This window comes from Lampris incognitus, chromosome 2 (genome assembly GCF_029633865.1).
Source record: "Lampris incognitus isolate fLamInc1 chromosome 2, fLamInc1.hap2, whole genome shotgun sequence".
Lineage (NCBI taxonomy): Eukaryota > Metazoa > Chordata > Actinopteri > Lampriformes > Lampridae > Lampris > Lampris incognitus.
Window position 1 is genome coordinate 32,215,038 of NC_079212.1, and position 24,462 is coordinate 32,239,499.

The 24,462-nt window shown below is 41.6% G+C and overlaps 2 protein-coding genes across 2 annotated transcripts in view; one reads left to right on the top strand and one right to left on the bottom strand.

The window, feature by feature from the left end:
- Positions 1-111: 111 nt before the first annotated feature.
- LOC130107960 (ATP synthase subunit epsilon, mitochondrial-like) lies at positions 112-1,737 on the top strand. Its single transcript, XM_056274780.1, has 3 exons — positions 112-250; positions 615-739; positions 1,527-1,737. Coding segments are annotated over exons 1-3 (159 nt in total). The 5' UTR covers positions 112-218; the 3' UTR covers positions 1,529-1,737.
- Positions 1,738-2,809: 1,072 nt separating this feature from the next.
- si:dkey-11f4.7 (piezo-type mechanosensitive ion channel component 2) overlaps positions 2,810-24,462 on the bottom strand; it is a 70,960-nt gene continuing 49,307 nt past the window's right edge. The window contains exons 30-56 of the mRNA XM_056299401.1: positions 24,329-24,425; positions 23,948-24,107; positions 23,438-23,527; positions 22,010-22,082; positions 21,457-21,538; positions 20,938-21,047; positions 19,745-19,865; positions 18,580-18,654; positions 18,162-18,328; positions 14,375-14,574; positions 13,567-13,728; positions 12,486-12,797; positions 11,803-12,061; positions 11,470-11,658; positions 11,097-11,301; positions 10,358-10,484; positions 9,662-9,809; positions 9,031-9,245; positions 8,015-8,173; positions 7,290-7,437; positions 6,703-6,891; positions 6,360-6,452; positions 5,730-5,899; positions 5,107-5,223; positions 4,249-4,328; positions 3,582-3,810; positions 2,810-3,065 (exon numbers count right to left, since the gene is read on the bottom strand). Of these exons, the coding sequence (XP_056155376.1) occupies positions 2,810-3,065; positions 3,582-3,810; positions 4,249-4,328; positions 5,107-5,223; positions 5,730-5,899; positions 6,360-6,452; positions 6,703-6,891; positions 7,290-7,437; positions 8,015-8,173; positions 9,031-9,245; positions 9,662-9,809; positions 10,358-10,484; positions 11,097-11,301; positions 11,470-11,658; positions 11,803-12,061; positions 12,486-12,797; positions 13,567-13,728; positions 14,375-14,574; positions 18,162-18,328; positions 18,580-18,654; positions 19,745-19,865; positions 20,938-21,047; positions 21,457-21,538; positions 22,010-22,082; positions 23,438-23,527; positions 23,948-24,107; positions 24,329-24,425 (4,233 nt within the window). The remainder of the gene's footprint in view (positions 3,066-3,581; positions 3,811-4,248; positions 4,329-5,106; positions 5,224-5,729; positions 5,900-6,359; positions 6,453-6,702; positions 6,892-7,289; positions 7,438-8,014; positions 8,174-9,030; positions 9,246-9,661; positions 9,810-10,357; positions 10,485-11,096; positions 11,302-11,469; positions 11,659-11,802; positions 12,062-12,485; positions 12,798-13,566; positions 13,729-14,374; positions 14,575-18,161; positions 18,329-18,579; positions 18,655-19,744; positions 19,866-20,937; positions 21,048-21,456; positions 21,539-22,009; positions 22,083-23,437; positions 23,528-23,947; positions 24,108-24,328; positions 24,426-24,462) is intronic.

A 24,462-nucleotide genomic window follows, 5' to 3' on the forward strand; every position in this document is an offset into this window, starting at 1 on the left:
CACGACTTCCAGCAAAACGAGTAATGATTAATGATAAATATTTTTTAGGAAAATTAAAAAGGAAGTTGTTTGACAGATTTCGGGAAATAGGGGCGGGACATATGAAGAACGAGCATGGGTTTTAAACTGCTCTGATTGGTTGGGAAAGCCCCGGCGTCTTTCTAGTGACGGAACCACATACGTACTCGACCTGTCCTTGAAGCCACAATAGAGGCAAGATGGTTGCATACTGGAGACAAGCAGGCCTAAGGTAGAAAATATTTACGAACGTATATTTAATGGTCGCATTTGCTCCCCCTCTGAGCATACAGGTCTTGAGTGTAATTATCTGTTTATACGAGATATCCGTCGTTGTTTCATTCATGAAATCCTGACCTAGGCTGTTGTGCTAGCGTGCTAGAAACTGTTAGCTTAATGCTCATGTGTTTTTGGCCCCAATAAATGTCTGAGGTGTAAATTGATGTTCTCTTAAGACTGGTGCATCTGTCATTTGTAATCGATGATATAATGACGCAATTCACTCCCGGCTTCTCTGTGAATCTGCGTGTCGTTAGGTTTCGGTGTCTTTGCTTGTCGCTTTCAAGCCGGTGCTCTTGTGTGCCCTCTGTCCGCAGCTATATTCGCTTCTCCGCAATCTGCGCCAGTGCGGTGCGAGCAGCGTTGAAGCCCCAGTTGAAATCCGAGGCAATGAAGGCCGCGGAGTCTAGCGTCAAAGTCCTTAAACCTAAGACAGCCGCATGTAAGTAAAATGTTGGTTTGATGTAATTATTTCTGTTAAACCTGCACATTGTTTTACAAATCATTTATCATTCCCATCAATATGGACTGGTAACTTGAGCACTATCTGGATAATGTGCCTGTCGCTTTAGTTGTAACGTTAGCACGCTGGTAAAGACGACACCCTAAAGATTTTGTAGTCACGTTTTTGAGCCTTGAAGCCCATCGTTATTCTATTTGGCGAAAATTGTATTAGATGGAAGTGGCATAAACTGGAAGTAAACTGGAAGTAGAGAAACAAATGCAGGGAAATTATACACTTACCAGTCTGTTATAGAATAGTTCTTAAATAAGACAATGTTTATATTTGAAAGGAATTTGTAAGATTAGCTCGGACTAACTTGCATCAGTGACACGTTGAGCAGGCTGCACAAATTTGCTATTCACAGTCAAAAATGCAAATTAACACTAGTTCACTTATTTCACTGAAATAATCTTCTCGTTTTCCTGTGATGCAATTGATTTCCTCTTTTACTCACTAGAATCAGATTTTTGTTAATATAAGGTTATTCATATTTGGCATCGGGTTCAACTTGGATCCAAATACACCAGTTGTCCTATTGACCTTCCAGGGAGCTTCTGATTAGCTAGGTTGCACTACAGTATCTTTCACACCATGTTTGATTGGTGTTTGTAATAAAACAGTAGCTGGTTCTCATCCACAATCCATGGGCAATGCACCATACTGTTGAGAAATGCATAATCGGAAAGGTACTAATAATAATACCCTGTCCTTTTTGTTCCTCTAGGATCTGTGACAAGGGTGTTCATAGTTTTACTTGGAGGATGACCTGTCAGCGTCCCACCCTGCACTTCCTGTTGTGAATGGCTGATGAATTAAGAACTGATAAGATCATCACTTGAGAGACTGGGGACCTAAATGGCTTACAATTTATTGTTTGTCTTTCTCTTTCATGTGTAATTAAGAAAAATGTATTAAAGATATGGAAATTGGAACGACTTGGTTTTAGGTTGTGTTTGAAGCATGTAATGTTTGAATAATTGCAAAATATCACTTGAGATTTATAGGTTTCTTGGGATTTTATTTTGATATAAATGATACAATGTACTGGGTTAGACAGGCAACATGTATAGAAGAACATATTTACACAGGTAACGTGTATGTGTGTGAACACTTTCTTGAAATGTAGGAGGTAGGGTTACCAAGGGAAATTTAGATGTTTTGCTTGAGCTAATTTGCACTTAAAAAGTCATAAATGCATGCAATCTATATTAAAGAGAAAATGGCAAACTTCTTTATTGATGGCAGCTACAGTCACTTTAAGCCACAAGGTCTCTAGATTTATTAGTTTTTTGTGTCAGATTGTGCTCTGATTTAAAATACTTAGTGTGATCAATATTTGATAAATATGAGGGAGGGTCCCTGTAGAAAATTGACCAAAACTTAACATATTGGTTAATTAAGCCCACTGTAAATGCATTGCATTAGTGCTGTACTCAAGGTCACAAGGAATAAGTGTGCTCCTCTCTTGAAATGGGAATTTTATTCAGTTAAATCATCAAGTCATCTTTTACCTTTCCTCAATACTGCTTTTGTTTTCCTACTAAGAATCTTTCTACTTCAAAATTGTGGACTGAAAACCAAGGGCAGATGTGAAATGTTGTTTATCCCATAGGACGATTCTGTTGTTGATGGCTTCCCTCCACAGGGAGGCCCGATGGTGTCCTTTTAGCTGGTAGGGAGAACAGTCAGTCATTACGGCTCCATGCTGATGGGGGCTGCAACCTCAGTCAAGAAATAGCTGACTGGTCTTTCTGACCACTATGTTGCATCTTTTGCAATTTTTGTTTTCCGTTTGAGCTGATTAAATTGAAAGTGAATTGATCCCCAACTTAACTGTAGTGAAAACATTTTGATTTAATATGCTTTAGTTGTGGGGTCAGTGAGGTAAAACAAATCCACCTCAACGGTTGTCACTACACCTTTGGCCTTCCACTAACTCAAAGTCAATCAGTTCTCAAAGTAACCCATACATCCATCGATCCATGGCAACTCGTCCTAGCTGTATCCCTAGCAGTCTTTCTTCTCTCTGGTCATCTTGATCATAGTCTCTGGGGATCTGTAGAGGAAGATGAGTTTCTCACAGAGTATCTCCTCCAACTCCATTTCTCCTGTTTCCCGCACCACAAAGATGTCTGTGCAGAGCTTTAGGACGCGGTCTACGCATGGAAGCTCCTCAAACATGATGGATCTGGAGATACCATTGAAGAACTCCCTGACGAACTTCCCAATGACAAACACCACGGACATGTACAGGCCAACGATGCTGTGATGGACAGAGGTAAAGAACACAAGGGTTTAAAAATTTGTGTGTGTGTGTGTTGATTGAGGCCTATGTTGTTGCTTAGTATGTGCATTTTTCAGGGTTTATTGATGAGTTTATTCATGTTTTTTATGAGGGAAAAAACTGATCAAAATCTTGAAAAAGAACTTGTTTTCTTTGTCTCTCCATTTTGTTGGCCAAGGTCACTGGGATAAAGGTAAGCGGAGAATGAGAATTTTTGTGAAAATGTGGATAACATGAATAGCTATCTAGTTAGACATTATCTTCCTGACTTCCTGATAAAACACCATAGAAAGCCACCCCCCCCCCTCCGAAAAAAATCCTCTTATTCTATGACAAAATTTGTTCACATATTTGGATGTATGTAATACAAAAACTGAGTGGAGGGAGAAATCTAGGCATGCAGGTAATTGCCTTTATGGACCCCAGGCTTGTAGTTTGCATGCAATGTCTGAAAGGATAAGGAGGGCATGTTAAAGAAGCTGAGCTGTTACCTACCCATGTCCAGCCAGGAACCCAAGACTAGCGGGGCTAACTTTGTCATTGAACACCACTATTTCTATACTGTGACAGTTTTTGTGGTTGAGGGCAGGACCTGGGGAACACTCCTCCACCACCCACCACTGGCCATCCTCCTCCTCTGCCTCCCCATTGGTCTGCTGAAGTCTGACTGACAGGGGCCTGAAGAAAGCCAGTGTTTGGATGTCCTCTGGGCGGTCTGAATGCTCTAGGCAGTGATATACATGGGTTAGTTTGAACTGTGTGCTAGCTGAGGGAACGCTGCTTTCAATGTACATGTACCATTTAAATTCACGGGATGTATCACACTGCTGAATCTATTAAGTACATCATTCTTCATGGGTTAGAAGCAGGGCCCCAGACTAACCCGCTACACACCAAAATAAAACCCTGATACAAACAGATAGTCAGAACATATCCTGCAGAGAAACAAGGGCATGTCAGTCCCATTTTTACATACAAGAATTCAAGCCACAGAATCAACATACCATAATATCAAGCCAGTTCATGAATAACAAGAAACACATGCTACTTATCTACACAATGGATCCTTTTTATGTATTTACAGGTGAAGTTCTGATGTTGTTAAGGGGAAATCTGGTTTTATGATCCTGACATAAGACCAATTAATATACGGATGACAAACCAACTTCCATCCTGGTGGCCATCTTGGACTCAGGCCCCTTAGGACCCCTGAGGAACTTCGGCAGCAGAAAATTTATGATCCTACAGGGGAGAATTAAAGAACGAAACATGATGTGATGCTAATTCACACTGAATGTGGGTATTTTTAGTCACGTTGAATGGAAGTGTTGAATGTTTTTGATTGTTAACTCATTACGATGCCCCTTGATTTCTGAGCCCAAGGCCAAAATGATGTACCCAAACTGAAATGAGTGTACACTTCATGATCATGCCCTCCCAAGAAAGGTAGGTAAGATGTTATAAATATTGACTGAAGGGTAATTGATGGCATTTGCCAATGAAAATGGTAATTTTCCCCTTCATTCTGTCTGAAAATATAACTAAAGATAGGGATAAAAGATGCCGCAGCACTAGCATATAATTGCTGAGGTTCATGGTCTAAACCCTAGTGTTGCAGTGGACTTTAAAATCACATTGGATAGAATGTATGCTAAATGAGAATATGTGAAATACTTTTATCCAAGAGGTTTGCATTAAAAAATTACAGTTGACCCCTGGAGAGCCGTTACACACTATGCTAATTTCTTAGTTTTGATTTACATTATGAAGCTGAAGTATGAAGGATACACTGATATTTTTGATCTCTTAGCGTATACTCTCCTCAATATTTCTGTCAGTAAAATGCTACATTTAAAAAACTACTAATATGATGTTTATATTTATGTAATTTTGCTTAGTAGTTCAGTTATAGGATGGTATATTTAGAGGAAGACATATTAAAATAAATTGCATGAAGTATAACCAGCTTTTATATATAGATGTGTGTGTGTGTGTGTGTGTGTGTGTGTGTGTGACTCACACAGGGCTATGCCTGGTCCCTTTTAGCATATTAACTATCTCGTCCCTCAAGACCATGTCCTTATATTTCACAGTGTGCTCTCCTGTTGTTTCAGCATTCATCGACAAGGATGCGTTCCTGGGGTGCAAAGGGAAGGCGCATGAAACAATCACTGTCATATGGAAAGGTTTGTGCCCTTCTTGACTTAAGGCACATGTGCTGTGCCACAAAGCAATTTAGAAAAGCATTTACTTGGGATTTATTTTGTTTGAGGTCTACTTTGATTTATCAAAGAGACATTTTTTCTCCTCTGTTCTTTATAGAGCTATGGTATGCCATTGTAAAAGAACTTACATAGTGCACAGATGCACACATCCACATCCATGTACAAATATACACACTGCATGCATGCGTGCAGAAATAACCAAGCAACTCAATGACCACGACACATACACATGTGTGTCAGTAAGGGAGAACGAGAAGTATTCTCAGGGAGATGTGAAGCTAAAGGGGGCCCTTCTGAGAGACAAGCGGCTACTGTGCCAAGTAAGACCTATCAGGGAGGGTGAAAGGGCCCAGTGTCAAATCCATCAACAACAGGTGGCACCAAAATCTAAGAAGCATCTATGCGTGCACACATTCACCTGAGCAACGTCCATCGTAAGGTCATGTAAATGTGGGAAGAGTTGCTGAGCTCCTGAATCATGGCCTCGCGGCTAGCAGGGCTAATGCTCCACAACAGGCTGGCATCACTCTTTATCTTAGCCAAAATGATATCTTCCGCCTCATAGTTCATTATGAACTGCATAGCAGACTGGAAGAGAGAAGGAGGGAGTGGGGGGGGGGGGGGAGACAAAAGGCAGGGAATGAAGGAAAAGGTGTGAGATGCGGATTGTAGATTTACACATTTACTTTCAACAAAGCTGACTGAATTCAAATCATCAAATCATTGTGAGGTAAAGTCAAACCAAGTTTTACTGTTCGCTGAGTAAGTTTGCACATGGGAAGGAATTTGACTCGGGATGCTCACATAAAAGACATAAGAAAAATGACATAATCATGAAAAAAAAAACAGGAAGACCAAGAGTGTTAAAGATTTAGTGATAGATTACTGTACATTTATATCTCTTAAAAAAAGCAAGAACCTCTGTATTTTGTGGTATACAGTAATTCCACCTGACAAATATTCACAGTGAAATAATGTAATACTGATTGTGGTAATGAAAGAAGTGTTTTTTCCCAGTTTGGGGTCCAAACTAAGAACTGCATCTCACTGGATGGGTAGCGTAGATTTTGGTGAGTCGGTTGAAGCCAGCTTCTGAGTAAGGGACCAAGTTCTGTTCCTGGGCATTCATAGTGAAGAGAGGCTGTGAAAAACCACAAAGACATTTGCATAATTATGTACACACACACACACACACACACACACACACACACACACACACACACAAAACCATTTTCACAGGCACATACAAAGACATGAACGCATGCAGCAGAAAGCAGACACTAGAGATATGCAGTAATAACGTGCTAAACATTAGCAAACTAATATACAGTAAATATATGACATGCATTTGATATTGACAATATTGGTGTATTTTTTCAATCCTTCCTGACCTCATATCCTGCTATGCTGAGCTGGATGGAGACATCTAGCGGTTGATTGGTTACTCCGGCTGCAGAACTGACCAATGACATGAAGAGAAGGGGGAACCAGATTATACTAATTAGTGTGAAGATGATGAAACCTCCCATTCCGTATTTTACCACTTTCTTCTTCTTCTGTCCTGGAGGGTGGGGGTATTTCTGGAAAGAACAGAGGGAGATTTAAATCAATCTAGTAATGATTTAATTGCTTTTCAGTTAGTTGAAAAAAGTGAATGTATCATCAATATTGAGTCAGGGATGCTATGTATCTAGAAAAAAAAAGAGGGCTCGTTCTTAATCACTCTAAATTTTTAGTGTTTTTGATGTTGAAATGCTTTGTATAACACATGCAAGAATTACTTGTCAAAAAAGTTGAAGAATGTCCAAATTGAAGTGAATGATGCATCAATATTTCCAGCCAAGTACATGATTGTGCGATGGCTGTTGCATCAGTAGATTATTAGTAATGGCAACAGTGAAATACAGTGAGCTTCAAATTGTGAGTGTGCATATACACATTTACACACACACACATGTACACAAGCCCTCACACTCACTTTCTCAGACTCTCTCAAGCATTTTATTATGAATATGTTAGCATAGATGTCCTCTACACAAATCCAGCTGGTCAGAGACAGAGTGGTGTCAGTCCAAACCCAGTCCATCACTGCCCTCAACTCAGTCAGGAACGGAACCAACCGAAACCTGTGGGGCAAGAGAGGAGAGGAGATGAGAGGAGAAGAGGAGAGGAGAGGAGAGGAGAGGAGAGGAGAGGAGAGGAGAGGAGAGGAGAGGAGAGGAAAGAAGAGGAGATGAGACAAGGAGAAGAGATGAGAGAAGACAAGATGAGACGAGACGAGAGGAGACAAGGAGAAGAGAGGTGACAAGATGAGATGAGAGGAGAGGAGAGGAGGAGAGATGAGAGGAGAGGAGAGGAGAGTAGAGAGGAAAGGAAGGATTTAAGAAAATAAAGGTAAAAGGAAAGAGGACAATTTAAATGATCAAATCAGAAACAATGTAATTGTTCAGAGCAAAATGGTTTTTCTTCAAAAACAAAACAATGTCCAAAACCTGTATGAAATTACATTATATTAGAAATGTGATTACTATACAGATTAAAAAATTAAAATATCTAGATAACACCGTGTAAAGGTGTTATGATTGCCTTTCAACAAAAGTCACCTGAATGTCAAGCATGCAGTTAGTATGTACATTTGTATTTATTTAGACAGTAATTATGATCTTAACAATCAAGCCATTGTTTTTGTAACACTGAGCCTACCCTTGGAAGAGGAAGAGGTTGATGTAGTTGTACTGCTTAGTCAGGAAGTTTCCTAGCACGCAGTTGGGGTAGCCACATTTAATCTGGAAGGCAGACAGGCCAAAGTAGATACACTTGACGAAGTACCACAGCTGGGCAATTGGGTTTCTGTTAAACCTCCTGTGAATACATAAGGCACCATGAGAGGATGAGACACCGGTGGGAAAAAAACCAAAGTCTCCTTTCAGCTGTGATTTATTCACTGGAGTAAAAGATGAAAGCCTTAATAGGTGGGGGACAGCATTTTCTAGATTATGCCAGTGCAAAAATACTTCAACCAATCAATCAATCAATCAATCAATCAATCATTGAAACAAACTTCAATAATATGGTATTCTTCTTGCATGAGGCTGTTAAAGACATTTTGTTATTGTTGCTATTGAAGATCCTGCAGAGTATCAGCAAACCTGTACTGTGTCCTAAGCTTTCATGTGTCAAGAGTGCACCTAAAGCTTTTACATAATGACATTTTTTATTTTGGTGCAATCTACTTTTCATTATCATATCTCACTGTAGTTTTAACTTTATCTGATGGACAGCACATGGCATTGCATTTTAATATATGAAATTTGCTATATATAAATAAAGTGTAACTATGAATCAAGTATGATTGATTGACTGACTAGTTGACTGACTGATGTTAAATAGGAATGTACATTACTGAACTTCTTAGGTTTTTTTCCTCATTACTCAGTACAAGGGACTCAACCTGGATATGGCAGCTTATCTAGGTAAAGGTTGAATAAATGAATGAATTCTGTAGAAAAATGAATGAACAAGTAAATCAATGCAAACATGAATGAGCGAGTAAATCAATCATGAACAGACCAACCACCTAAAGAACCACACAAACTAACTGACTAACTAACGAGTAAATAAATCAAGTTAGTTAAGAAACCACAAGTTATAAATAAACTGAGTGAGTGAGTAAATGAATTAAATGAATGAATGAATGACTTTGGCTTCTGAACGCTGACCTCCCGGTGACTCCAGGGAGGATGAAGAACATCCAGAAATGAATGCCAAACACCAGCACCACCTGAAACACACACTTCCCCAGCAGGGACTTTTTCAGGTACAGGGCCCGGTCCATGATCATGGTACCAAACTGGATCAGCAGCATGACCAGGAAGGCCTGTGGAACCTGGTCCTCCGACAGGGACTCTGTGATGTCTGCTGCTGCACTGTATTTCTGAGACAGAGAGAGGGAGAGAGTTCATGAAAATAGAAAGAGCGAGACAGAGACAGAAAAGAAGAGAGACAGAAAGAAAGACAGAGTGAGAGACAGAGACAGACATGGTAAGAGTAAGAGACAGTGCATACAGCAGGAATCAGGACTGCTGAAACACATGGTCTACGGTATGTGACTATCTCCTGTAGTAATTATATCAGCCAACAAAGTGTATTTGTGGGCCTGTGTATGCACATGACTGTGTCAAAGTGCATTCTGATCTATAACTCTTAGTGTCTTTCAAAGTAATTCAGGTTCTTGTATTTCACTTCGGTTCACTTGCACTTAATGCAAATGTTGGTAGTTTTAAAAGATGATTTCTTTTCATGCTTTTTAAATGAACTGACTTGTCTTGACTGACTATACAGAAACTTTACCCCAAAAGCCCAGTATCCATAGATAGTGACGATAAAGTTGGCAACTTCAATGAGAAACATGAGGGCGTACACATCACACACGGGACTGTACTCCGGGTGGATGATATCATAGAAGAATTGCCTGATGGGAAGGTAAATGTGCAGGGCACTGTGGAAAAGAAGGTACGACAGATGTACATGGAGATGCAGAAATGAGAAGCCAGGAAAATGCACTCAGATTAAACACTTATCACATGAACTACCAGTAAAATTATCCTCAACTTAGATTTTTGTTAGTATTTCATGATGTCAGGTGTGCCAATCTTTACACAGTTGGCTTACCCCACTATCCATCATGTGCTGTATGAAGTAATGCAAGACTGCTAACCACTTACCCATAAAATCATCCACACAGACTACTTTTATGTGTTTAATAGTCCACTTGAATGGTTTGAAGTAACTATTACCAGTCCCGCATAAAGTAGCTAAACATCTTAAATGTCAGCGTTGGTCATAACAGTTTGAAAAATGTGCATGGCACTGCGTCATGAAACAGGCAGAGAATACTAAGAGACCTCAACGCAGGATGCGACATCATACCTTATACTGTGTAACTATTGGTAAAAAAGAAAAAAAAAGTAAAAGCAAATCCCTCATCTGAGAGGCACAAATATAATTTTTACATTAAAATCCAATTCAGTATGAAAAGCTACGCACACTTCGATGACAGCAGCTTTGGCCTGGAGCATCTTTTCTCTAATCTGCTGCCTGATCATCTGTTTCCTGGTCAGAGGAGCCTTGTGTCGTCTCTTCTTCCTGCTGTGGTGCTTCTTGGGTTTCACCTCTCCAGTACAAAAACAAAAAATATAAACCATAAAACCATTTCTGTAATCACTGGTCATATATCTGAAACTCTCATCTTCAGACAGCAAAGTGGCATTTATTTCTTTTAGACATCTCTTGGTGGAGGTGGAGATTAAGTGCAGTAGTCTCTCAACTGTGAATTTGAAGAAGGGTGTCAGTGAAAAAGCGTGTGTGGTCAACCTTCCCTGGATTCATAAAAGTTATAAAAGCAGGAACTGACTGAGCACCTAAACTGACAATCGAGCTGAATTTCCAAGACAAGTGCCCATATACTGTATTGATAGAGAATCTGACAGTGGTCTGGCTGACCAGGAATGGATTGGTCTACCAAATCAAACCAAACCTCAAGAAGTTGTAGCCAATATTGCTATTAGCATAATTCCCTTGTATGGCGCATAACTGGACTCTCAGAACAGAGGAAATCATAAGAGAAATAGAACAAGATGTGAAACATGAAACATCAGTCACCTTCAATTAAAAATCTTAAACAAAGAATCTTAAAATAGAGTGCATGGTGCCACAACTGGATTCATGCAAACTCAAGTGCCTTAATATCCGTGCGTTAATAGTAATTATTCAAAATATTCATTACTAGACTCTGTTGAGTCGCCTCTCATCCGTCTCGAGAACATGGAGGTGGTGGAGGTCTGGAGAGCGAGTAAACGCAGTTTGCGTCGAGGTTCCATCGCCGTTCTTGGTTTATCTCCTGCCGTCATCTTCTTCTTGTCCACTTTTTTCTTCAGTTTCTTGAAGAAGTCAGGCATCTCAACCTCCTTGTTATCCCACAGACCGTGACACTGTAAAGTTAATGGACATGTTAGAAAATTTCATTTCATCAAGTCTGCATTCTCAAACCATGGGTCAGAGTGCAAAATGGGTTACAGCAGGACTGCTTGTGTGCACCAATACGTCTTTATCAACACTATGGATTTCATGATGCTCTTTGAATGTAATAAGCATGGTACCTTTAGAATTGAACGGTGGAAAAACAGAGCTAGCAGCTGGATGAGGTCAAAGAGAACGTAGCCATCTTTCTTCTCCACCCCAATGATGTTGGGCAAGGCAAAAGGCCGTTCGGCGTTGATGCCTCGGTAGGCAAACGTGGTCCAGGGGAAGAAGCCAAACTGGAAGAAGTACTTTACCACAACTGTTAGCTGTAAATAGATGGAAAATAGTGGAAGAGAGTTGACCTCCCAAAAGAAGATATCCCCCATTAAAATAAAATTACGGATGCATCAGATTCGGGGACAACACTGAATGCCAAAATTGTGCTGTAATCATAACATAAAGTAACTTACCTCTGTGTATACGATGGCGGTCATCCAGAAGCGTTTGGAAGGCCTGGGCACTGACAACATGGCCCAGAGGAAGATGAGGATAGGCAGGATCAGGGAGAGTAATGAGGCCGACACCATGTGGTTGAGAATGATGACAAAATAACACAGCATCTCTGACTTGGATACCATGGTGTTATAGAGGGCGAAGAGGAGCCTCAGCGGCCTGGGCAGTGACTGGAAGAATTTGTCAGACTCTGAAATCTCCTCATTGTCAAACATACTGTGGAAATCAAGGGGAGAAGAGGAGCAAAGGGACGCATGAGGGAGGAAGTACAAGACAGACATAGAGATGAAGATAGGGGTGGTCAGTGAAACAATCGAATTCACTGTTCTATGATGAGATTTATCATATAAGACAAATGATGTCTTCGGCCATAGGATTAGTGGATCAATATGAAACTGAGGAAACTCAATATAAAATTGATGTGCCATCGGTGCTTTATTAAAAAAACAGATTTGGGCAAAGACATCTTTGTATTGTTCACAATATTTAAACTATTCACAAGATTCATCTCTTAGACATGTTGGGGTGAGATGAACACATTCATCTCATTTCAGCATCTTTTGTTTTTCAAGACCTAAGAGATGTATTAAAAATTGCTCCAACCCATTCTGCTAAAACTAAATTTCCCATGAAAACTGACTTGTTGAGCAGCAGTTCGCTGGCAGTGAGGTTCCTGCTGTCCTGACTCAGAGGCCTGGGGGATTCTGGGAGATCGAGGCTTTTCTCTTCCTCGGACTCCCTCAGACCCAGGGAGGTGCATTCTGAGTAATCAGGGTACTCATCCTCCTCTCTTTCCTCTGGTTCCCCCACCTCTTCCTGCATCTCCTCCTCATCCTGTTCATCTACTTCTTCTTCCTCTCCTTCTTGTTGCCTCTGTTCCTCTTCTTGCTCATTGTCCTCCTTATCGTCACCTTCTTCATGGTCTCTCGTTTGAGGGATATCATCTTCGAGGCTTTTGAAACAAGAGTACAGTCAGATATATGTCTAGTCCACCTTGTCTCATATATGCAAAGCTAATAAAATACCCACTATGTGCAACTTGGATGGAGGACGCATTATTCATTCATCATAACAGAGTATACATCATTCACATGGCACTACTTTAAATAAGGCATATTTATTTATGAATCTTTTATGAATCAGTCAGAAGATGTTATAGTGCATTAATAAAATTGCTTTTTGGGTTGCCAAGTTGCGGGCCCACATGTTACCAATATGGGAGTCTCCAAGGACATTCTCTCAGAAACCACATGACTAGACAAAGCTAACTTAGCCATTGTATCGTAGCCTCACTATTTGTACGCTGCTTGGTGAGAATGTGAATCAGCAGTCTTCGCCACTTGTGTTGTTTCTGAGACTCTCTATGAGGACTCTTTTGTATTGACAAAAAGGGGGCTCCCAACTTGACAACCGAAAAGCTCTTTTTATCGATGCTTGATACCTCATTACTGATTTACAACGCATTGATAAATGAATTATTGACATTAATGAAGTAATTATTAGACACTTATAAGCCCTTTATAATACATGCCTCATTGTAAAGTGGAACCATCTACATACAAGAGAGTGAGCAGTTAACAGGTAAATTCAAGTGTTGCCAACAGGCATCATAAACTATTACAGTGAGAAGAAGGCTGTTTTAAAAACGCAGTGAAGAAGAAGCAAAGCAAAGTTCAGCAGAAACAAAAGCAGAGCAGAAGTTTTGAGGTTTTTCCCTTCACCTCAGCAAAGGTCCATCGCTGTCAAAGGAGGTCAGTTCAATATTAGCTGTCTTCAGAAGCCTCCTTCTCAGTTGGTTGGCGGATGGCTGCAGGACAGGAGGATCATCCAGCTCCTCTTGGGTAGGCTGGCGGGAGCCCAGCATTGTCTCATCTGTCATACAGCTGGGAGAAACCAGAGGGATGTTAGCAGCAAGCTGGAAGATGAGTAAACGGCTGAACATAACCAAAAAGGCCGACAGAGTGCATGTTGTGTTAGTTGTGTAGAAATATTGAGTAATCTGCTTGTATCGCTAACTATCTTCAAAGTCATATGCTTGCACTCTGTTTTTCCTCACCATTGTATTTTGAATTAATCATTTTATGTAGAACTTTGAGACTTTAATGAGTATGTGCAAAATAAAATGCATCTATCTACATTTATATGTATACTAAATTGGCAGCTGCAACTTGGGGGAAGCCAATAAAGTCTGATTCACATCTGCTCACAGAATATGTGTGCGTGTGAACACACACACACACACGCATGCACACACGCACGCACACATGCATGCACGCTTGTAAAAACCTTTATACAGACTCAAAAAGACACACAATGACACAACTGCATAGCAGGAAAAAGGTGAGGGCAGCATTAAGTGTGAGTACATAAAAAAATAAAACTAAGAGTAAAACTATAAAACATATAAAATTACAGAGAAAGAAATGTAATTGCATTTGTACTGAAAAAAATATTGTGGAGGGAGAGGTTTTGAATCAACGAGCACAGGTGTTTTGTATGACTGCCACAGTAAATCCATCGGGACAGTACCTGGAGACGCTGCTGCCCCAGGAAACCTTGGAGGCAGTGTTCCTGAGCTTGACATAGGCATGGTGGGTGGAGGGAACAGCGGGGGGCGAGGAAGGGGGAGAAAGCATGTCTTCCAGGTCGTCTTGCGTGGATTGTGTGTTCTGACGGGACATCCGGGTCTCATAAAACTGCTTCACACTCTGCTGGCTCACCTCTCGACCCTGGAGAGCCAAGGAGAGGGCCGGAGAGGGAGAAAGGGGGAATGAAAGAGTAACACAACCAAAGAGGATGGTAACAGTACCCATTTGCCACTAAGCAAGTAAGCATTTTCATGGCTGAATTAACCTACTGTGGGGCCCCAGGGAAAAAGTTGAGTATGGGTCCCTACCAACCCAAATTCTCCACTCTCTGTACATAGTGCATGTACCCCTTCCCCTTCAGGCCTTATGCTGGTATACAACCTGACCACAAGATGGCCGTCGCAAATTTGCTTAAGGATATCCATATAAGCACAATACCAATTGAAATGATAAGGGCCTTAAGACTGCATTTTTACACAGGGCCCCTCTACACAACAGCACATCAAGGATAGATAATAATGTAGTGTCCGGGGGCGTCTGGGTAGCGTAGCGGTCTATTCTGTTGCCTACCAACACAGGGATCCCAGTTCGAATCCCCGTGTTGCCTCTGACTTGATCGGGCGTCCCTACAGACACAATTGGCCGTGTCTGCGGGTGGGAAGCCGCATGTGGGTATGTGTCCTGGTCGCTGCACTACCGCCTCCTCTGGTCAGTCGGGGCGCCTGTCGAGGGAGAGGGGGAACTGGGGAGAATAGCGTGATCCTCCCACGTGCTACATCCCCCTGGTGAAACTCCTCACTGTCAGGTGAAAAGCTGCAGCTGGAGACTCCACATGTATCGGAAGAGGCATGTGGTAGTCTGCAGCCCTCCCCGGATTGGCAGAGGGGGTGGGGCTCAGAAGGGAAGGCTCAGAAGAGTGGGGTAATTGGCCGGATACAATTGGGGGAGAAAAGGGGGGAAAAATAATAATAATAATAATAATAATAATACAGTGTCCCTCTTAAGGTCCCTATCATTTCAATTGATATCGTGTTTAAATGGTACATATTCCCAAACAAATTTGCATTTAATCAGGTTACCTAAAACCGACTGACATGTGGTGATACTATGGCCTTCAGGGCCCTTGAGCAATTGCTTGCTTTGCATAGTTGGCAATCCAGCCTTGACCTTTATTCTCTGTAGCTGAAGATGACCCTTACAGTTTATTTGAGCAAAAAATAGACGTGGTGTAAATAACTGTATATACAGTGCATCCGGAAAGTATTCACACCCCTTCACTTTCCCCACATTTTGTTATGTTACAGCCTTATTTCAAAATGGATTAAATTCCTTTTTTTTCCCCATCAATCTACATACAGTACCCCATAATGACAAAGCGAAAAAGGTTTTGTAGAATTTTTTGCAAATTTATTAAAAATAAAAAACTGAAATATTGCATGTACATAAGTATTCACACTCTTTACTCAGTACTTGGTTGAGGCACCCTTGGCAGCGATTACAGGCTCAAGTCTTCTTGAGTATGAAGCTACAAGCTTGGCACACCTACTATATTTGGGGTATTTCTCCCATCCTTCTCTGCAGATTCTCTTGAGCTGTGTAAGGTTAGATGGGGCGTGTCGCTGCACAGCTATTTTCAGGTCTTTCCAGAGATGTTCAATGGGGTTCAAGTCTGGGCTCTGGCTGGGCCACTCAAGGACATTCACAGACTTGTCCCGCAGCCACTCCTTCGTTGTCTTAGCTGTATGCTTAGGGTCGTTGTCGTGTTGAAAGGTAAACCTTTGCCCCAGTCTGAGGTCCTGAGCGCTCTGGAACAGGTTTTCATCAAGGATCTCTCTGTACTTTGCTCCATTCATCTTTCCCTCGATGCTGACTAGTCTCCCAGTTCCTGCCACTGAAAAACATCCCCACAGCATGATGCTGCCACCACCATGCTTCACTGTAGGGATGGTATTAGCAAGGTGATGAGAGGTGCCTGGTTTCCTCCAGACGTGACGTTTGGCATTCAGGCCAAAGAGTTCAATCTTGGTTTCATTAGACCAGAGAATCTTGTTTCTCATGGTCTGAGAGTCCTTTAGGTCCTTTCTGGCAAACTCCAAGCGGGCTGTCATGTGCCTTTTACTGAGCAGAGGCTTCCGTCTGGCCACTCTACCATAAAGGCCTGATTGGTGGAGTGCTGCAGAGATGGTTGTCTTTCTGGAAGGTTTTCCCATCTCCACAGAGGAACGCTGGAGCTCTGTCAGAGTGACCATCAGGTTCTTGGTCACCTCCCTGACCAAGGCCCTCCTCCCCCAATTGCTCAGTTTGGCTGGGCGGCCAGCTCTAGGAAGAGTCCTGGTGGATCCAAACTTCTTCCATTTACGAATGATGGAGACCACTGTGCTCTTCGGGACATTCAAAGGTGTAGAGATTTTTTTTGTACCCTTCCCCAGATCTGTGCCTCGATACAATCCTGTCTCAGAGGTCCAAAGACAATTCCTTTGACTTCATGGCTTGGTTTCTGCTCTGACATGCACTGTCAACAGTGGGACCTTATATAGACAGGTGTGCCTTTCCAAATCATGTCCAATCAATTGAAATTACTACGGGTGTACTCCAATCAAGATGTAGAAATGTCTCAAGGATGATCAGTGGAAACAGGATGAACCTGAGCTCAATTTTGAGTGTCATAGCAAAGGGCGTAAATACTTATGTACATGCAATATTTCAGTTTTTTATTTTGAATAAAATTGCAAAAATTTCTACAAAACCTTTTTCACTTTGTCATTATGGGGTATTGTGTGTAGATTGATGAGAAAAAAAAGGAATTTAATCCATTTTGGAATAAGGCTGTAACATAACAAAATGTGGGGAAAGTGAAGGGGTGTGAATACTTTCTGGATGCACTGTAACTCACACTAACCTTTGTAGCATATGAAAACCAATGCAATATAAGGCGAGTTAAGGTTTTTGTTTTATCAGCTCTTAAAGTGATACAGACATCAAAATCTGAAAATATCTATTGATAGGCTATGTTCCAAGTTGGAATGTGACCACGGAGAAATTCAGTGGCAAAATTCAGTTCCATGGAGAAATTCAGTCGGGAAATTCAGTTCCGAGTTGGAATGTGACCACGGAGAAATTGTGCCGGTGGATACGTAGACACCAGTCAATTTGCATACCGCACTACCGCTCATGTTTAAAACCCTAAAATAAAAACTTTATATACATGTACCGGTGTGTTATTGTTGTTTGTAACAGATTTTGAGTAATGAAGTCAAAATACTCACCGAATTGTGATATTAATCGATGTTTATCGGTCAGTTATCATGTCGGCGGACATTAGCGGTAGCGCGGTGACGTCAGGAAGACAGTAGCCAATAGCTTTGAATTCATAAAACCACACCTATTTTTGGTTATGATTCAAACTCCCAATGTTAAAAAATGCGTTCAGAAAGGGCATGTCAGTCTCTCTTTAAGATAGAGGACAAAATTTGCATCAAACTTTGTATAAGGCTCAGGTATGTATTCTCAACCAGGCTTCATTTCTCAGCACTTTCCCATCAACTTGTCATGCAATGAAGACATTGTTGAATTTGTTGTGAACATGGCAATATTTTTCTATTATGAGGTTGAAACGTTCGGTTGCTTGGCAGATTTCAGTATCTTTTCTTTTATAGGTTAGATAAATGTTTGTTGTATTGATCGGGAATGCTAATTTTCAAATTAAATGTCTCAAATCGTCACCCCACCTTCCTCTGCTGTTGGCCCAGCAATGCTCTCTCAAAGCACAACACCTTGGAAATGTCCTGGCTGTCCTTACAGAAACAGTTCAGACTCTCGGTGAGGTCATCAACAAGGGACAGGATGAAGACCCAGCTGAAATTCAGTGTGCTAATGCAGCGCTGGAAGACAGTTTCTGTCAGGGAGCAAAAAGTATATTAGTGAGTCAAGGCTCCTTTCTCCTCTTGATTATACTTTGATAAAAAAAATTGTTATTTGAGCATGGCAGCCTGTAAGTATAACTCCAGCATATTCATACGTCCAAAAAAAAAATCTTTCAAAAACTCAGTAACGGGCTGTGAAAACACTGTAAAAGTTCTTATAGTTTGATAAATGTGGTGACAATATTATTTTTTCTTATTTGATGATGAAAACATTCATCTCTACCTTTCTTCTCATCAACATCTTCATCGACACAGCTGTCGTTCAACTCATCCTCACTAGAGTCTGCTCTGTCAATCCCTGGAAGAAGAAATAATTCAAAGCTGAGATGAAAGGAAATAGGAAGTTGTAGTTATGTTATACCACAGAGGGTCCTCTTCCCGAATTAGTCAGATTGAAGGAAAAAAATAATTATTTATTTCACCACTAGGATGCAGTCATATTTAAACTGTGTTGCTATTGGCCTCATGGCCAGAGTATATATATTATTGTCAGACACAGTACAGCTGTAAACGCTGAAGATTTGAGACTGGAGATGAACCAAATTGCTATAAAAATAAAAATAATGAAAAAGTTGAGAGATGGTAATTAGTATGTGACACAGAGGTGCAGTAATAAATGTGATAAACATTATTTGTACATGCAAAAGCTGTTTGCTGGGCGTCCAGGTAGTGTAGCGGTCTATTCCGTTGCCTACCAACACGGGGATTGCCGGTTCGAATCCCCGTGTTACCTCCAGCTTGGTCAGGCGTCCCTACAGACACAATTGGCCGTGTCTGCGGGTGGGAAACCAGATGTGGGTATGTGTCCTGGTTGTTGCACTAGCACCTCCTCTGTTCGGTTAGGGCACCTGTTTGTGGGGGAGGGGGAACTGGGGGGAATAGCGTGATCCTCCCACATGCTGTGTCCCCTTGGCGAAACTCCTCACTGTCAGGTGAAAAGAAGCGGCTGGCTCCATATGTATCGGAGGAGGCATGTGGTAGTCTGCAGCCCTCCCTGGATTGACAGAGGAGATGGAGCAGCGACCAGGATGGCTCGGAAGAGTGGGGTAATTAGCCAGGTACAATTGCAGAGGAAAACAGGGGAAAAAAATCACAAAAGAAAAAAAAAGGTGTTTGCTGTATCAGATCAGGGTTAAATGGTATGCAATGCTGTGTGTAATACATATATTTCACAGCAATTTATAAAAAGTGAACAGGGGACAGCTCTTGAACAGGGACTCGAATCCATGACCCTCAAGTTATGGCAAAAGTTGAATGCATACAAATATTACACTAAATAAACAAATGAAATTCGGCTGTTCACACTGCAATATAATGATCAATTACAAAACTACAAAATAAACCTTGACTTGACTTCCTATGATGAATAACCTGTGTCTCATCCTCACCTTGCTGTCTCCGTAGCTCTCTCTTTGCCCTCTTCCTCTCCTCCTGTTTCGTTTTTTTCTTCTCCTTCTTTAGATTGCTGAGGGCTGTCTTGGAGTTGGTGATCCAAGCTTCATAGGCCAACTGTATTACAACAACAACAACAAGAAGAACAAGAAGAGGAGGAAGAGAAAGAGGAAAAGATAAACAATCACAACAAAAAGAAGATACAGTCACCACATAAGAATTTTACATCTATAACCATTTTACATCGTTGCTTTTGCACAACAGACAAACAATGTAACAGGGAGTGCAGAAGAGAGGTGAAGAAGAGAGTGCAGGCAGTGTGGAGTGGGTGGAGAAGAGTGTCAGGAGCGATTTGCGACAGAAGGGTACCAGCAAGAGTTAAAGGGAAGGTTTACAAGATGGTTGTGATACCAGCTATGTTATATGGTTTGGAGACAGTGGCACTGATGAAAAGACAGGAAACAGAGCTGGAGGTGGCAGAGTTGAAGATGCTACGAATTTCATTGGGAGTGATGAAGAAGGACAAGATTGTGAAAGAGTATATTAGAGGGACAGCTCAGTTGGACAGTTTGGAGACAAAGCAAGACAGGTAAGATTGAGATGGCTTGGACATGTGTGGAGGAGAGATGCTGGGTATATTGAGAGAAGGATGCTGAATATGGAGCTGCCAGGGAAGAGGAAAAGAGGAAGGCCAAAGAGGAGGTTTATGGATGTGGTGAGAGAGGACATGCAGGTGGCTGGTGTGACAGAGGAAGATGCAGAGGACAGGAAGAGATGGAAACTGATGATCCGCTGTGGTGACCCTTAATGGAAGCAGCTGAAAGTAGTAGTAGTAGTAGCAGCTTTTGCACAAAAGACACTGGATGTAGAAATACTAGAAGGGTTGGGTGAAAGCGCCAAGTTGGCTTTACATGGATTTCATGATAAAATTATTCCCTATGGGTTGAGAAAACTCCTCATTTTATAAAACCTTTTCAATATCTAATGTATAGCTGCAGTAGCACAATTTTTATTACAGCGCTAATTTCTCATAAACTAGTTGATAGTTTAAAGGTTTTCAACTACAGTAGTGATTCTTTTGTTTTTTGCCCTCACCACCTCCTGGGCTGTATATTATTCCTCTATCATAGTTTTTACATTCTATTGAGTTGATTTGTTAATTTGCTACTCCATATGTCAGAATTCACACCTGAAAAGCAGATTTCTTCTTTGATGGTGCCTCTTCTTCTTTCTTTTCTGAGACCTCCTCCTCCTCCTCGCTGTCACTCTCAAAAAGGTGGTAGCCACAGTTGTCTTCCACTACATAAAGCAGTCATCCAGATTGAATTATGACACATCAGACATCAGGGTGCCTGTTAGCGTGGCACCAAATGATTTCACCAGTTGAGCAACTCCATCACTAACATGCTATGGATGTATGAAACTGTATGGATGTGGGGAGGATCATTGTTGAGAAAGAGTCATTCATATCTGGATATATAAAGCTAAAAACAACTGATTAAAACTAAAGCAAAAAAAATGGATATACTATATTGTGAAGATTGTATTGAACCGTTATTCATAGATAGTAAATCACAGCAAAGTAACATGCAGATAATCAAGTGAGAGGTGATTAAATAGTGGAATGAATAAAGCCATCTCTTGTACTTTTGTGGTGTGTTTCTCACTGAATGAGAGAGATTGGTTCTTCCCTGGTACTGTAACTCACCCCCTGGCCCCGAGACCCAAGGCTTCCACCATTTACCAGCATCTCTCATCGCCTTCTCATTCTCATCTGGAAAACACCTTTGCTCTGTCAGTTATTCCCCCACCCACATCTATTCATCTTTCCCAAAACTCCACAATTTAATGTAATCAAGCCATCATTTATTTATGGTTTGCAGTAGAAACAATTTTATAAGTACTGGGTAACTTTAAGCCATGAGGTGATGGGGAAAGGAGTGTCATACTATATCAATATTAATTTTTACATATTCTTTGGTCCTGATGAAGTAGAAAAATAACGATCAATCCACAATCTCTTCTTCAAAACTTATCCAATCAAACATTAACTATGAAAATTTGTTATTATTTTCATCATTACTATCATCATCATCATCATCATTGTTATTATTATTATGACTTTTTGAACACAATTTGAAGTAAAAATTAGTAAAATAAATATTGTAATTTTGATTGTTGTTCATTTATGCTTTGCTCATTGTACCCCACTTTTCAGCTGAATGATTATGAAGAAACGTCTTTGTTTTACCCTGTTTCACCTCATCGGCAGGGGGCTTCCCTTTGTCCTTAGTCCCATGTCGACTTTTCTGCTTGGACTTGATCTTCTCCATCCTGGAGGAAGAGGTCAGAGAAGACAGTCAACCCCCAAACAATTTTTCCCTCATTTTTTATGTCTATGTGACAATAAAAAGGAAAGGAAGATCAAATATAAGAGAAGGATCAGGGATGACTTCTGATGTCTTGAGGCTTATAGAATCCCCATGTTGCCTCCGGCTTGGTCAGGCGTCCCTACAGACACATTTGGCCGTGTCTGCGTGTGGGAAGCCGGATGTGAGTATGTGTCCGGGTCGCTGCACTAGCGCCTCCTCTGGTCGGTCGGGGTGCCTGTTCAGGGGGGAGGGAGAACTGGGGGGGAATACCAGGATCTTCCCATGCACTACGTCCCCCTGGCGAAACTCCTCACTGTCAGGTGAAAAGAAGCGGCTGGCGACTCCACATGTATCAGAAGAGGCATGTGGTAGTCTGCGGCCCTTCTCGGATCGGCAGAGGGAGTGGAGCAGTGACTGGGACAGCTTGGAAAATAGGGTAATTGGCCAAGGACAATTGAGGCAAAATGGGGGGAAAAAAATCCCCCCAAAAAAGAAAAGAAAAGTATGGGGGCGTGCTGGTGGCATGGCATTCTATTCCGTTGCCTACCAACACAGGGATTGGCGGTTTGATCCCCATGTTACCTCCGACTTTGTCGGGTGTCCCTACAGACGCAATTGGCCATGTCTGTGGGTTGGAAGCCAGATGTGGGTATGTGTCCTGGTTGCTGCACTAGCGCCTCCTCTCGTTGGTCAGGGCGCCTGTCCGGGGGGGACTGGAAGGAATAGCGTGATCCTCCCACATGCTAAGTCCCTCTGGCGAAACTCCTCACTGTCAGGTGAAAAGAAGAGGCTGGCGACTCCACATGTATCAGAGGAGGCATGTGGTAGTCTGCAGCCCTCCCTGGATCGGCAGAGGGGGTGGAGCAGTGACCAGGACGGCTCAGAAGAGTGGGGTTATTAGCCAGATATAATTGGGGAGAAAAGGGGGGGGAGGATCCCCAAAAAAAAAAAGAAAGAAAGAAAGAAAGAAAAAAACAAAAACAAAAGTATGAGCCAGTCCAGAATGTACTGATCTCGTTTAGCCTTGTCCAAAGACTGAAAAGTAAGCATGAAGATGGTGTCTTCTCAATGGGACATCATTATGTCCCATTGAAATGACTGTGAATGACTGTCGGGTGCATGTCTCTCTCACACAGGTGTGGAGACGACTTCCTGATGTTCTAGAGGGTTGCCATCAACTCACAACAGATCTGTTCATTCATTTATTCTCAGGAAGAAACACGCTATATACTAAACGTATAACGAAAGTGTTGTGTTTGTACTGAACTGTAAGAGACACGGTAAAACCAAACCTAGTGTTGTGCCATATTATCTTACTTTTTCTTCAGTGTTTCGACAGATTTCTTCTCCAGCTCCAGTCTGGCTGCCACCTGTTTCTTCACCTTGGCCTCGAACAGCTCAGCACCCCTTCAAACAGCAGGCAACTAATGAATGTTTCAGATAGCGCACTTATTTCTTTATAACTTCCCTTCACTAACATCTCATAAGAATGAAGGTGAAAGAGAAGGTGCATCAGCTAGTCTGCCTCAGAATAAAGGGCCGAACATACTGTTAACAGTGTATAATAATACATCACTTACAAAACACTGCAGAAGCCTACGTGGAATATTGTGAAGGTTAATTTCTAAAAATTATGTGAAAATGTATTCATGGTAACATGCCGGTATGTGTACCTATGAGTATGTATTGATATAATAATCATTTATTGTGAGTAATCATATCCCAAGCACGTTCCAACCCAAATTTTCACCCACCATACAGACACACAATGGTTTGTGTGTTTAAAGAGCTTAGTGCAGACTTGTTTACTATACTTGGGTCACTTACCTTGAGGCTAATATCTTAGAGGCCCTCAAGTCTGATACCACGTACAGAAAGTAATAGCTGAGGAAGACCCTTCGCTGCATCAGGAGGAAGGTGAAACAAATGGCATCCCAGACGATGCCAGCCTCATCCTCCGGCAGTTCACACTCATCATCAGGAGCCGCTAAGAGCAGAAAAAGAACAAGAGCTATTGATAATAGTGCCATACTAATGCATACACACGCACGCACGCGCACGCACGCACGCACGCACCTCTTTTTGCATATAGGCAAAAAGAGGTTTACAATGGCATATATACACTGCTCATAGTCTGTCCGTCCCTCTGTATGTATACGCTGAGATTTGGGATGTAAGAGATGTTATCTCATTTTTGATGAAACTTACGGACATCGTAGCCTTTGATGGTACAGAACATGCTGAAGGCTTGGATGAGCCAGCAGCCGTTCTTCAGCAGGCTGTCCAGATAGCCGCATGAACCGAGCTGGCCGGGCACAGCAGAGACAAAAATAAAGCAAAGA

Bases quoted from the DNA above. Each gene is read 5' to 3' on its own strand.
- LOC130107960 (XM_056274780.1), top strand. From the start codon at position 219: ATGGTTGCATACTGGAGACAAGCAGGCCTAAG. The intron at 251-614 runs GTAGAAAATATT...CTCTGTCCGCAG, and splicing joins TGGAGACAAGCAGGCCTAAG to CTATATTCGCTTCTCCGCAA.